The sequence below is a fragment of the Pan paniscus genome, chromosome 21 (genome assembly GCF_029289425.2).
Source record: "Pan paniscus chromosome 21, NHGRI_mPanPan1-v2.0_pri, whole genome shotgun sequence".
NCBI classification, from domain to species: domain Eukaryota; kingdom Metazoa; phylum Chordata; class Mammalia; order Primates; family Hominidae; genus Pan; species Pan paniscus.
Window position 1 is genome coordinate 42,745,343 of NC_073270.2, and position 14,992 is coordinate 42,760,334.

Below are 14,992 nucleotides of genomic sequence, written 5' to 3' on the forward strand. Positions count from 1 at the left end.
ATAGAAAATGGCTTTTTTTGTTGTTGTTGTTGTTTTTTTTTTTGAGATGGAGTCTCACTCTGTCGCCCAGGGTGGAGTGCAGTGGCGCGATCTCCGCTCACTGCAAGCTCCACCTCCTGGGCTCACGCCATTCTCCTGCCTCAGCCTCTGGAGTAGCTGGGACTACAGGCGCCCGCCACCACGCCCGGAGAATTTTTTGTATTTTTAGTGGAGACGAGGTTTCACCGTGTTAGCCAGGATGGTCTGGATCTCCTGACCTCATGATCCACCTGCCTCGGCCTCCCAAAGTGCTGGGATTACAGGCGTGAGCCACCGCGCCCGGGCTTGTTTGTTTTTTTGAGATAGAGTCTAGCTCTGTCGCCCAGACTGGAGTGCAGTGGCAGGATCTTGGCTCACTGCAACCTCTGCCGCCCAAGTTCAAGTGATTCTCCTGCCTCAGCCTCCTGAGTAGCTGGGATTACAGGTGTCTGCCACTGCACCTGGTTAATTTTTGTAGTTTTAGTAGAGACGGGTTTCACCATCTTGGCCAGGCTGGTCTTGAACTCCTGATTTTGTGATCCACCCGCCTCGACCTCCCAAAGTACTGGATTACAGGCGTGAGCCACCGTGCCCAGCGTTTTTTTTTTTTTTTCCTTGAGATGCAGTCTCACCCTGTCACCCAGGCTGGAGTGCAGTGGTGTGATCTTGGCTCACTGCAACCTCTGCCTCCTGGGTTCAAGCAATTCTTGTGCCTCAGCCTCCTAAGTAGCTGGGATTACAGGTGCTCACCACCATGCCTGGCTAATTTTTGTATTTTTAGTAGAGACAAGGTTTCGCCATGTTGGCCAGGCTGGTCTCGAACTCCTGACCTCAGATGATCCACCCACCTTGGCCTCCCAAAGTGCTGGGATTACAGGTGTGAGCCACCACACCTGGCTAGGATTACTGTCTTATATACTCCTCGTTGCCTTGAAAAGGCTCCAGAATAATACACTTACGTAAAAAGAATTGAGTTTGGCCTATTATCCTCAAACGGAGTCAGATTCTAGGACATTATTAAAAGATCTTTTTGGTGAATGAAATCTTAAAAGTTTATATCCCAGTGGACACCATAATGATTATGGATATTTTTATAATTTAAAAATTTGCTTTAATTCATCAGATTTTCTCTCAAGAATTTATCCTAAGGATGTGGCCTAAAGATTAAGCTACAAATGATGCTCATCACAGAGCTGTGCATAATTAGAAGCAACCTGGCCAGGCATGGTGGCTTACACCTGTCATCCCAGCACTTTGGGAGGCCATGGTAGGGAGACTGCTTGAGCCCAGGAGTTGGAGACCAGCCTGGGCAACATGGCAAAATCCCACCTCTACAAAAAATTAGTTGGGTGTGGCAGCAAGACTGAGATGAAAGGAGCACCGGAGGTCAGGGCTGCAGTGAGCCATGATTGTGCCACTGCATTCCTGCCTGGGTAACAGAGTAAGATCCTGTCTCAGAAAAGAAAAGAAAAGAAAAAATAAAACAGAAAGGAGGGCAGGGGAGGGGGAGAGGAGGGGGATGGGGAAGGCAAGAAGAGAGGAAAGGAGAGGAGAGGGGAGAGAAGACGAGACGAGACGAGACAAGACGAGACAAGAAAAGGAGAAATGACCTAAATGTCTCACACTGTGGCATTAAAGAAATCACAGTACCTAGGCTTAGCACAGTGGCTCATGCCTGTAATCCTGGTACTTTGGGAGGCCAAGGTGGGCGGATCACTTGAGCTCACGATTTCGAGACCAGCCTGAGCAAACATGGCAAAATCCCGTCTCTACAAAAAATATAAAAATTCGCCAGGGTGATGGTGCATGCCTGCAGTTCCAGCTACTCGGGAGGCTGAGGTGGAAGGATTGATTGAGCCTGGGATGTCCATGCTGCAGTGAGTCATGATCATACCACTGCACTTCAGTGTAGGTGACAGAACAAAACCCTATCTCAAAAAAAAAAAAAAAATCATAGTATATACACATGTATATATTACATACACCTGAAATACATGGAAAGATGAGATAAGGGAAAGGAGGTAGGCAGAAGAGGTGTATGAATACTAACCATTTGATTTTCCTTTCTTTGAAAAAAAAGATTACTAGTGCCTGAAGTCTTAGCATGATGGTGGCAAGAGGGTGCAGTCTTGCCTGTGGTAGCAGAATTACCTATAAGTAATACTTATATGAACAGGACATTTTCTTTTGTGTGTGTGTGTGTGTGTGTGTGTGTGTGTGAGACAGAGTCTCACTTTGCCGCCAGGCTGGAGTGCAGTGGCGTGATCTCAGCTCACTGTAACCTCCGCCTCCTGGGTTCAAGCGATTCTCCTGCCTCAGGCTCCTGAGTAGCTGGGACTACAGGCGTATACCACCACACCTAGCTAATTTTTGTATATTTTTTTTAAGTAGAGATGGGGTTTCACCATGTTGGCCAGGATGGCCTTGATCTCTTGAACTCGTGATCCACCCGCCTTGGCCTCCCAAAGTGCTGGAATTACAGGTGTGAGCCACCATGCCCAGCCAGGACATTTTCTTAACAGACTCCTCGGGAAGATTACTGTCAGCTACCTTGTTTTCCCTGTCATTCAGATTTTAGAATTTTATTAAGTCTCTTTTACGTGTTTCATTAACATGTATAAGTAGACTAGAAAACTTCTTCCAAAACACAATTAACAGGGGACAAATTAATGGTTTCAATAAACTATACCAGCACATTCTAATCTCAAACTTATTTGTTTTCAAAACATATGCATTGTCCACCTCACCTCCTTATGATTCACATTTCCATGTTGTCTGACACCCACTGTATTATGTACAGTGTGATCCAATGTGTTTTACATATAATATGTTAAATTGGATAACTTACCACAATCTATCATTTCAAAGTCATCATTTATATTTTTATTATATGCCACAACTTCTCTTGGAATACTTTTCAGCAGAACACTTCTATATACCTACATGCCAGAGGGGAAGAAAAGGATAGCTCAGTCACAGAGGTACAGGTTAAACAAAATCAAAGTGAGAAGAGCAAAATATCAAACCAATTAAAAACTATTTGTCTGTATAAGTGATACTCAAGGGTAAAATGTTATTAGCTCTAGTAAGTATAGATTATAACACATACCATAAAAGAGAGGATACTGGAGAAGAGCCTACCATCTAAGATGGGCTTAGTTTATAAAATAGAAGAAATAGCAACTAAAGACTGATGATCAGGTTTTACTAAATGAAAGCAACTTTAAAGACCTGAATTTGGTTAGGTGCGGTGGCTCACACCTGTAATCCCAGCACTTTGGGAGGCTGAGGTGAGCGGATCACTTGAGGCCAGGCGTTCAAGACCAGCTGGCCAACATGGTGAAAGCCCATCTCTACTAAAAATACAAAAATTATCTGGGCATGGTAGCACACACTTGTAATTCCAGCTACTAGGGAGGCTGAGGCAGGAGAACTGCTTGAACTCAGTGGGTGGAGGTTGCACTGAGCTGAGATCGCACCACTGCACTCCAGCCTGGACAACAGAGCAAGACTCTGCTCAAATACAAAACAAAATAAAACAAAAAACAAAAGACCTGAATTAATTCCTCCTTCTTTTTAATTCCTTACACAACAATCAATTGGTCTTTTTTTTCTTTTTTTTTTAGAGACAGAGTCTCACTTCATGGCTCAGACTGGAGTGCAGTGGCACAATCATGGCTCACTGTAGCCTTGACCTCCTGGGCTCAGGCAATCTGTCTGCCTTGGCCTCCTTAACTGGTGGGATTACAGGCGTGAGCCACTGCGCCTGGACCAGAGTCATTTGTTCTTAATGCAGCTTGTTTTTCTGCCCCTAGCCCATTCCCATCTCCTTTCAGATGGCCACATGAAAATCTTTTCCCTTCCCTGCCCCTAAACTATTTCTCACCTCTGAGATAGCTGGAAAGGCATGATCCATTCCCCCTTGTACTGTATTATAGGTTACTGGTATTAAGAAGATATTCAGGGAACCATGGCTTGGCCCATTCTTGACTCACACTAACCTCACCTTAATGATCTTCAAGGACAATCTAGAGCTTTCTAGGCTCTGTTCCTGAGGGATTTTCCTGAAGAAGCCCAGAAACTCTTAGCTTATCACAGGATATAACAAATACCTGTACTTGGTTCTTCAAATGTCTCTATATTGCTTGCTATAATGTATTTTAGGGCTTAAACAAAGCTCTCTTAGAAGGGGATATAACTACTAATACTGAGGCCACATCTCTATTTTGGTCTGCAGTCTAGGCCACTACATCTCTCTTTCTGTCTACAATTTCCAGGGCCAGAGAAGAGGCCATTATGCTTCCTAAGAGCAGAGCAACTAGGTTCTTGAATGATCAAATCCTTAAGGTAATTTACTTGTGTTCTTCAGGTACAATAATAACAACAATATGACATGAACATTCATTAAATGCTTATTGTGTGGCAGTCCACTCTGCTACCATGACTGAAAGGTTTCATGGAATTTTCACCACAGTCAGAACAATATAATCAGAAATGTTTAACATCTATTCAAAGATGCAAACATTAGGATGCTTAGCAGATGGCAAAAGAAGCTGTAGTTAGGTTAATGAATCCTCAAATTTCACTGGGTTTAAATATCATTAAAAAATAAAGTCATATAATTAAAGAATATTATTATTATTATACATAACTTTTTTTTTTTTTTTTTTTTGAGACAGAGTCTTGCTCTGTCGGCCAGGCTGGAGTGCAGTGGAATGATCTTGGCTCACCGCAACCTCTGCCTCCTGGGCTCAATCAATTCTCCTGCCTCAGCCTCCCGAGTAGCAGGGATTATAGGCGTGTGATACCACGCCTGGCTAATTTTTGTATTTTTAGTAGAGACAGGATTTTACTATATTGGCCAGGCTGGTCTCGAACTCCTGACCTCAGGTAATCCACCTGCCTCCACCTCCCAAAGTGCTGGGATTACAGGCGTGAGACACCGCACCCAGCCATTACACATATCTTTCATTAAATGAACAAATGGAATGGCAGAACTTATGAGAAGTATATGAAGTATATGGATGAGTCGGAAACAGTCAGACTTCCCGGCTTCTATTGAAACTGTCCTTCAGTGAAATTATCTCTCGAGTTTAATGTTATTCATTAAAACAGAAAATCTGAAGTATATTAAAACTATAAAATAAGTTTACCTTTTATATAACTTGTCAGTGGAAAAGAGTAAATCTATTTTTGGACAGTAGGAAAAATAATGTAACTCACGTGACTATTAGCTTGGGGCTGATTCCTATAACTTTTCATAATTTCTTGAAAAGTTCTTTCTTCTTTTGTTACCTAAGGAAAATAAAAACCGCATTTATCAACTGCTTTTTGAAAGAAAAATGGCTCTGAACAAAACTTCAATTATAAGTTGGCACTGAGAGCAACCTTGCAGAAAACCATTAACCCCAGGCCAGTCCATGACTAAAAACCACTAACATTTATGATTTTTTCTACCTTTAAAGTTCAGGCTTTGTGGCCTGTGGGGACTCACTTAATAGTTTCATTAATCAAAAAGCAGTGAAACTGCTATGGTGTGACTCTACTGAAAATCCATTTCTTTATATAAAAAAAGATATAAGAAAACTCAGATCTGTTTAATTCCCTGCAGTCTCCAGTTTTATTAATTTTTAAGTACTTACTTAAAAGTAAATTAACCACATACGAAGGATTAAAAATATCTTACAGTGATGATTCTCAATCAAACTGAGTGGCTATTACAGGATTAGGTTTTAACATTTCAGGACAGACTGTAGGGTTTCTAATGCTTAGACAGAAGTCACAGTGGTGGCCAAAAGGAAGAAAATGGATTAGTGATCCAAAAAGGAATTCCTTCTGGGATCTCTGTGATCATAAACTTAAGTCACTCTTTTCCCCTGCTTCACTGTCCATTAGTGCTAAACCTGTTCTCTATAATGATGAGCTAGAAATGGCAAAGCCTGAACTCTAACAGTCTTCTGGAAAACACACGATTAGTTAGTAACATTTATCTTTTAATTTTTTAATTCTTTTTTTTTTTTGAGATAGAGTCTCAGTCTGTCATCCAGGCTGGAGTGCAGTGGCATGATCTTGGCTCACTGCAAACTCTGCCTCCCGGTTTCAAGTGATTCTCCTGCCTCAGCCTCCCGAGTAGCTAGGACTACAGGCGTGTGCCACCATGCCCAGCTAATTTTTGTATTTTTAGTAGAGACAGGGTTTCACTGTGTTAGCCAGGATGGTCTTGATCTCCTGACCTCGTGATCTGCCTGCCTTGGCCTCCCAAAGTGCTGGGATTACAGGCATGAGCCCACGCCCGGCCCTTCAGGTTGAGTTTTCTAACTGCAACTTCATCATTCTGCAAATCAGCAAGATACACTTCAAACACATGACTCTTGAGGCTATCAGATGCAATTTGGTTCCTTGAGTCCTGGTAACTAGTGTCTTTCCAGTATTTCTTGTATTGAACATAGTCGGTGCTTTTTTACATCAAACCAATCTTTCTTAAAAAATGAATCAACCATTTTCTTCTTTGCTCCCTTTTGTATGGTGCATGTTCTCGTCAACCACCATAGTGCTGCAGTAACAATTATTAAGACCTATTTTTTACAGAGATTTCAAAGAGGCATTGTGGGAGGAGGGGTCATAAAGGAGTTTAAAAACATATGCTCTGTCTCAAAAAGCTGAAAAATCAAGTCTTAACTGTATACATCTGCTAGGACTGCCAGCGTGGCCAGTACAGTCAAGACAAATGATTGTATCAGATATATGAGAATTTTAAAAAACAAGCAAGATATGTTATTCTATGACTTAAAACACGTTGTAGCAACTAGAAAGTAAAATGCTCTTCTGAGGCAGCACAATAAATCACGAGAAAGCAATATGCAAATGGTACAGAAACTTTTATTTTTCTTGAGACAGGGTCTTGCTCTATTGCCCAGGCTGAGGTACAGTGTCATGATCTCGGCTCACTGCAGCCTTGGCCTCCTGGGCTCAAGAGATCCTCCCACCTCAGTCTCCCAAGTAGCTGGGCCTATAGGTGCAAGCCACAATGCCCAGCTGATTTTTATATTTTTTATAGAGATGAGGTTTCACCATGTTGCCCAAGCTAGTCTCAAAATCCTGGGCTCAAGCTATCTGCTCGCCTTGACCTCCGAAAGTGCTAGGATTATACGTGTGAGCCACCATGCCCAGCCTCTTCTCCCAATTTATACATTACCTTTGCCATGATATAAAAGGCACAAAGGAGGAGCTGATCCAAATGCCTGTCTTTCATTAGATCAGGGCAGTGAACTAAAGTGAATTCAAAACACGTCCATATCTTCCTTCGTAACTCATTTGAAACATCCAGTTTTAGACATAGATCACGTAAGCGTACACTTGCCAAATGATAGACCTAAAATAGAAGGTAACACATTGATGCAAAACACCAAGTAAATCATTTCTCAAATTTTTATGTCTTACCAAGACCAAGATTAAAAAACATAGGCTGTTGATATATTAAATTAAATAAAATTTCTGTTCTATAGCACTAGTTCACTGCTATGGCAGGAGGATATAGAGTAAAGCAAAACTACTTGAAAAAATTTTTTAAAGATGTCATCTATTACTCTATGCTGCCAACTATGTAAAGTAAGAAAAACTGAAATATAGGATTTACCTGCATCATGACAATTATGAACACATAATTTTTCCTTTTTTTTTTTTTCTTAGGTGGATTCTCGCTCTGTCACCCAGGCTGGAGTGCAGTGGCACAATCTTGGCTCACTGCAACCTCTGCCTTCTGCATTCAAGCAATTCTCCTGCCTCAGCCTCCCGAGTAACTGGGCTTACAGGTGCATGCCACCATGCCTAGCTAATTTTTGTATTTTTAGTAGAGACAGGGCTTCATCATGTTGGCCAGGCTGGTCTTTAACTCTTGACCTCAAGTAATCCATGCACTGCAGCCTCCCAAAGTACTGGGATTACAGGTGTGAGCCACTGTGCCCAGCTCAAATGCATAATTTTTCAAAGCTCAGAAGTCTCTATCTATTCTCTTTGGGTCCAGGTAAAATTGCTAGGGGGTCTAACATGCCAAATAATAAATGTTTGACTCCAAAAATAAGTCAGAAAGCAAAACCATTTAAAAAATTGCTCCTATATTCTACACTTTTTATGAGCACAATGGGAACAAAACAGGAATGTTAAAATAAGTAAGATACAAAGTTGTTTTTTTTAAAGCCTGTGAAAATAAATTCAGTTCAATTCCCTGGCCCTAGATCCTGCAAGACTGTTTTTTTATTTTAAGACTTGATAACCCTGATGTGGTATTCCTAAACCAGACTATTCTATTCAAACTATTTTTTTTTTTTTTGAGACGGAGTCTCACTCTGTAGCCTAAGTTGGAGTGCAGTGGCATGATCTTGGCTCACTGCAACCTCCACCTCCGGGCTCAAGTGATTCTCGTGTCTCAGCCTCCCGAGTAGCTGGGACTACAGGCAAGTGCCACGACGCCTGGCTAATTTTTTTTTTTTTGTATTTGAGTAGAGATGGGGTTTCACCATGTTGCCCAGGGTGGTCTCGAACTCCTGAGCTCAGGTGATCTGCTGGCCTCGGCCTCCCAAAGTGCTGGGATTACAGGCATGAGTCACTGCGCCTGGCCCAAACTATGTCTTTAAATTTCCAGATGGAAAAAAAAAGTAAGTTACCCCTTACAGAAAATTATCTTTGGCAGAAAAATACCTACAAACTGAGCTTAAAAACTAATTTAAGCTACTCAGTAATCTAATATAAAGAGAGACAAACAGTTGACTCCAAAGCCACCAGTGATTTATTTTACAGCAAACAAATTTTCTGCATCCTCTCCCCTTGTTTCTGGTCCAGCCATGCTCAGTAAACAGTAGGGTAAGAGCAGAGAGAAAGATGCTAGAACTTTATATTCATGAAAGGAGAAGATAAGATACATAGTCCTAGCTAGAATAATTAAAAATAATATGTAGTTAAGTAATACTTGGTAAAGTATCTTTTACAGAGCTGATCCAATGCTTACAGGATACACATACGCTGGAAGGCTTTTGATTCTAACATTCACAGTAAATTCTATTTAGGCATAGAACACCAGCATCACACTGAGTTCAGCATAGATAATCGTTATAATTTACTCAATGAATGGTTATTTTGAATTTATTATAGATTCAGACATTTCAGTTCCTTTTATATTTTCTAGCTTCTAATCTATATTGAGCAGGTTATAATTAAATGAAAGGAAAAGGATGTTAGATTCTAAAACAACATTCAAAATAAAGAATTCACCAAAAAGTCTTATTTCTGTCAAACTTAGGTTAATTATCAGAGGAAATAATTTGCCATTTTGAAAATTAAAAGTGGTAAGTAAATGGGGAAACTGCTATATTTTCAAGCTCTGTTGTTAAAACAGTCCTTAGGCATAGGAGGGGGTGAAGGGACAGAGGAGAGAAGCCAGTAAAGGTGGTGAAAAGAGCAAGACTCTCCCTCAACCATCCCAACTGCCAACCAAAGCAGCCCTGCTTTCATATATTCTGTTTACACTTCTGAAGACTATTTCATTCAAAGAAGGGATTTCCCTAAAAGATGAAATTCCTTGGAGAATCAGTTGCTCCAAAACCCACAATGTAATGAAAATAAATGAGCTATAATTGAAAGGAACAGAAGACAAAGAATGGTTGTAGAAGCTATAAATGAGTTGTTTTCCAGTGTCTGTCTCCTCTTCTGCAATAACAGAACCCTTAACATTTACACCCACCTTCCTGTAATAAAGACTATATTTGCCCCTTTGAAAATTCTGCCTGGGCACGGTGGCTTACATCTGTAATCCCAGCACATTGGGAGGGTGAGGTGGATGGACTGCTTGAGTCCAGGAGTTTGAAACCATCCTAAGCAACATAGCGAAACCCCTTCTCTACAAAAAATTAAAAAATAAGCTGGGTGTGGTAGCCTGTGCCTATAGTCCCAACTACTCAGGAGGCTGAGGTGAGAGGATCGCTTGAGCCCAGGAGGTTGAGGCTGCAATGAGCCATGATCTTGCCACTGTACCCCTGCACGGGTGACAGAGCAAGACCTTGTCTCCAAAAAGAAAAAAAAAAAAAAATTCTACAAGTGGCTATATGACTAAGTGGGAAATAAACAGCATTGGTGTATGTAACTTCTAGGACAGGTTCTGAAGGTGAGGAGGCATGCTCTTTTTCTTTCTGCTGGCTAGAATGCAGATATGATATCTGGAAGGGAAGCAGTCATCATGGACTGAGTTAGAAACCTTGTGTTGAAAATGGCCAAAAAAACCTTGAAGGGACCTGGGTTTTTTTTTTTTTTTTTGAGATGGAGTCTTGCTCTGTTGTCCAGGCTGGAGTGCGGTGGCGTGATCTCGGCTCACTGCAACCTCCGCCTCCCAGGTTCACGCCATTCTCCTGCTTCAGCCTCCCAAGTAGCTAGGACTACAGGTGCCTGCTACCATGCCTGGGTAATTTTTTTGTATTTTAAGTAGAGATGGGGTTTCACCGTGTTAGCCAGGATGGTCTCGAACTCCTGACCTCATGATCTGCCCGTCTTGGCCTCCCAAAGTGCTAGGATTACAGGCGTGAGCCACCGACCTGGCCAGGACCTGGGTTCTTAATGGTCGTGGTAACCACAGCAGTCCCATACTACTTACACAGACTTTATGTGAAAGATAAATTCTCTTGTTTAAGCTACTATTATTTTCAAACAGCTAAACTGAAATCTAAGAAATAAATAGATAATCACTATGCCCGAGGTCAGAAAACACATTAGAGGTACTGTGAAAGAAATAGGATTTGATATAAAAACGTAAAAAATAATCCTCATGTTTTATCTTAATGTAAAATTATCTAATTCAGAGTGTGGGCTGAGACCTTCCATGACAGCAAGTGACAAAAGAATGGAGAAAAACATGATTGAGGAAGAGTATAAATTAAAGAAGATTTATTTAGCATAGAGAAAAAAGGACATACAAAAAATTATTGCCGGGCGCAGTGGCTCATGCCTGTAATCCCAGCACTTTGAGAGGCCGAGACGGGTGGATCACGAGGTCAGAAGTTAAGATCAGCCTGGCCAAGATGATGAAATCCCATCTCTACTAAAAATACAAAAATTAGCCAGGTGTGGTGGCACACACATGTAATCCCAGCTACTCAGGAGGCTGAGGCAGGAGAATCGCTTGAACCCGGGCGGCAGAGGTTGCAGTGAGCCAAGATCGTGCCACTGCACTCCAGCCTGGGTGACAGAGCAAGACTCCATCTCAAAAAAAAAAAAAAATTATTAGGCCGGGCACAGTGGCTCACACCTGTAATACTAGTACTTTGGGAGGCTGAGGTGGTGGATCACCAGGTCAGGAGATCGAGACTGTTCTGGCCAACGTGGTGAAACCCTGTCTCTACTAAAAATAAAAAAATTAGCTGGGCATGGTGGTGCGTCCCTGTAATCCCAGCTACTTGGGAGGCTGAGGCAGAGAATTGCTTGAACTAGGGAGTCAGAGGTTGCAGTGAGCTGAGATTGCACCACTGCACTCCAGCCTGGTGACAGAGTGAGACTCCATCTTAAAAAAAAAAAAAAAAAAAAAAAACAAACCAAAAAATTATTACAAGAACAATTGGTTGGGCATGGTGGCTCACACCTGTTGTAATCCCAGCACTTTGGGAGGCTGAGGTGGGAGGATCGCTTGAGCCCAGGAGTTCAAGACGAACCTGGGAAACACAGCGAGACTCCATTTCTACCAAAAAAAAAAAAAAAATTTAGCTGGGTGGGGTGGTGCATGCCTGTGGTCCTACTACTCAGGAGGCAGGAGGCTCTTTTGAGCTTGGGAGGTAGACTGCAGTGAGACATGATCGTGCCTCTGCACTCTAGTCTGGGTGACAGAGCAAGACCCTGTCTCAAAATAATAATAAAAAAAGAATGATTAGTGTCTCAAAATAATAATAAAAAAAGAATGATTAGTAGAGAAATACACTTAAATTTGCCTGTAGACCCAGGTACTCGGAGGGTAATGAAAGAGGATCACTTGAGCCTAGGAGTTTGGGCTCTAGCGTGCTATAACTGTGCCTGTGAATAGTCACTGTACTCCAACCTGGGCAATAGAATGGGCTAGCCAACCATCTAGTTGTGGGATGCACTGCAGTCATGTTTGGTTATAAATATCTGATTAACATGTCTATCTTATCAGAAGCTGATGATTCAAAATGTGCTCATAAGAGATACGACAAATTCAAGTTATGTCTAAGGTCAACCGTTTTTAGTCCCTTTCCATTAATATTAAAATAATTTAGGCATTATAATAAGAACTGGTCATATGCTAATTTAAAGGGTAACACACTAGATTTATTTTATTTATTTTTGAGTTTTGGAGACGGGGTCTTACTCTGTTGCTTGGGCTGGAGTGTAGTAGCACCTTCTTAGCTCACTGCAGCCTCAAAATCATGGGCTCATGTTATCCTCCCACTTCAGCCTCCTGAGTAGCTGGGATTACAGGCATGGGCCACTGTGCTGGCTAATTTTTTAATTTTTTGGTAGAGACTGGGTCTCGCTATGTTGCCCAGGCTGGTCTTGAACTGCAAGCCTCAAGTAACCCTCCTGGCTTGGCCTCTGAAAATACTGAGATTACAGGCATGAGCCACCATGCCTGGCCTATATTTATAATAAAAATTATGAGTAACAGCTGGGCATGGTGGCGCATGCCTGTAATCCCAGCACTTTGGGAGGCTGTGGTGGGCAGATCACCTGAGGTCAGGAGTTTGAGACCAGGCTGGCCAATATGGTGAAACCGTGTCTCTACTAAAAATACAAAAATTAGCCAGGTGTGGTAGTGGACACCTATAGTCCCAGCTACTTGGGAGGGTGAGGCAGGTGAATCGCTTGAACCTGGGAGACAGAAGCTGTAGTGAGCTGAGATCACGCTACTGCATTCCAGCTTGGGAGACAGAGTAAGACTGTCTCAAAAATAAATAAATAAATAATGGCTTGGGTGGTGACTCACACAGTAATCCCAATGCTTTGGGAGGTCAAAGAGGGAGGATCACTTGAACCCAGGAGTTCAAGGCTACAGTGTGCCATGATCATGCCACTGCACTGTAGCTTGGGTAACAGAGCAAGACCTTGTCTCTAAAAAAAAATAATAATAAAAAAATATATAGCCTTCTCACAGTATCCCATCAATCTTTAGAATGATTCTTCGCTAATTAAAATTCGCCCATGAGATCCAACATGTATTTGTCCCACAGTGAACTCCATTCTACAGCAACATAACACAAAAGAGTTTCAGTAAATTCCAGAGGCTGGCCAACTACTTACTCAAAGTTAGAAAAGAATACAAGCTGGCAAAAAACATAAGTTAGATCTGAAAACAGAATCAAACCCTGTGAGCCTGAGTCTAAACTTATAGCTCACCAGGATCATAATGTTCTCTTGAAAGGTCAAATGTATTTTTTAAGTGGCTAAAGGTACATTACTTGATAGCAAAGCCAGACAAAGAAAGCATAAGAAAAAATACAGACCACTATCTCTTATGAATATTGGCGCAAAAATCCTCAACTAAATACTAGTAAAACAAATTCAACAGCATATGAAGAGGGTTATACACCATGACCAAGTAGAACTTATTCTTAGAAGGTAAGGATAATTTAAAACAAGGAAATCATTCAGTATAACACACCATATTAAAAGGACAAAGGGAAAATGGCCACATAATCATTTCAAGTGATACAGGAAAGCATTTGACAAAATTTAACACCCTTTCATGATAAAAATACTCAAAAAGCTAGGAAGAGAAGGAAACTACCTAAACATAATAAAGGATATACAGTAATCCCTTGGTATACACAGGAGATTTCTTCCAGGAGCCCCTGCATATACCTGAATGTATGCATACTCAAGTCCTGCGTTTGGCCCTGTAGAATCCCCATGTACAAAAAGATGGCCCTCTATATACACAGGTTTCACATCCCTCAAATACTGTATTTTCATTCTGTGTTGGCTGAAAAAAGTCTGTATATAAGTGGACTTTTACAGTGCAAAAACATGTTGTTCAAGGGTCAACTGTATATAAAAAACCCACAGCTAACATCATACTCAAATTGAAAACCTGAAAGGTGTTCCTCTAAGATCAGGAGTAAGACAAGGATGTTTGCTTTCACCACTTTTATTCAACATAGAACGGGAATTCCTAGCTAGAGCAATAAGGCAGGAAAAAGAATCCAAATTGCAAAGAAAGAAGTAAAATTATCTTTGTTCACAGATGACATAATCTTATGTATGGAAAACTCAAAAAACCTAAAGAATCCATAAAAACTGATAGAATTAATAAACAAATCAGCAAAGCTGCAAGAAAATCAATACAACAACATCTCTTGTGTTCCTTTACATTAATGAACAATCTAAAAAATGAAATTAAGACAATTCTACTTACTTATTACTTACAATAGCATCAAAAAGAATACAATACTTAGGAATAATCTTAAGCAAGGACTTGTCTTGCAAAAGACATATACAGAAAACTACAAAATGTTGCTGAAAGAAATTAAAGAAGACGCAAATGAAAAGACATCCTATGATCATGGACTGGAAGACTTGACATTCTTAAGATGTCAACACTAGCCAATGCAATCTCCATATTCAATGCAATCTCTGTCAAAATTCCACAATGTTTTTGCAGAAAGAGAAAAATCCATCCTAAAACTCATACAAGACTCTCAAGAAATCTTAAATAGCCAAAACAATCTTAAGAAAGAAAAACAAAGTTGGAGGTCTCACACCTCCTGATTTTAAAACTTATGACACAAAGCTATGGTTATCAAAACAGTGTGGTACTGAATACAGATAGACATATAGTCCAATGAATAGAATAGAGAGCCCAGAATTAAACCCCCATATCTATGCTCAAGTGACTTTTCAACAAGGATTCTAAGCTCATTCAATGGGAAAGGGCAGTCTTTCAACAAATCGTGCTGGGAAAAATGGATATCCACGTGCAAAAGAA

At 41.0% G+C, this 14,992-nt stretch overlaps 1 protein-coding gene across 4 annotated transcripts in view; it reads right to left on the reverse strand.

Annotated features, from left to right (window-relative positions):
- RBL1 (RB transcriptional corepressor like 1) overlaps nt 1–14,992 on the reverse strand; it is a 95,263-nt gene that overhangs the window by 15,249 nt on the left and 65,022 nt on the right. For all 4 annotated transcript variants that reach the window (XM_055104506.2, XM_034947024.3, XM_055104507.2 and 1 more), the window contains 3 exons: nt 7,214–7,390; nt 5,242–5,313; nt 2,867–2,957 (listed from right to left, as the gene is read on the reverse strand). In XM_055104506.2, coding sequence (XP_054960481.1) covers nt 2,867–2,957; nt 5,242–5,313; nt 7,214–7,390 — 340 coding nt within the window. The remainder of the gene's footprint in view (nt 1–2,866; nt 2,958–5,241; nt 5,314–7,213; nt 7,391–14,992) is intronic.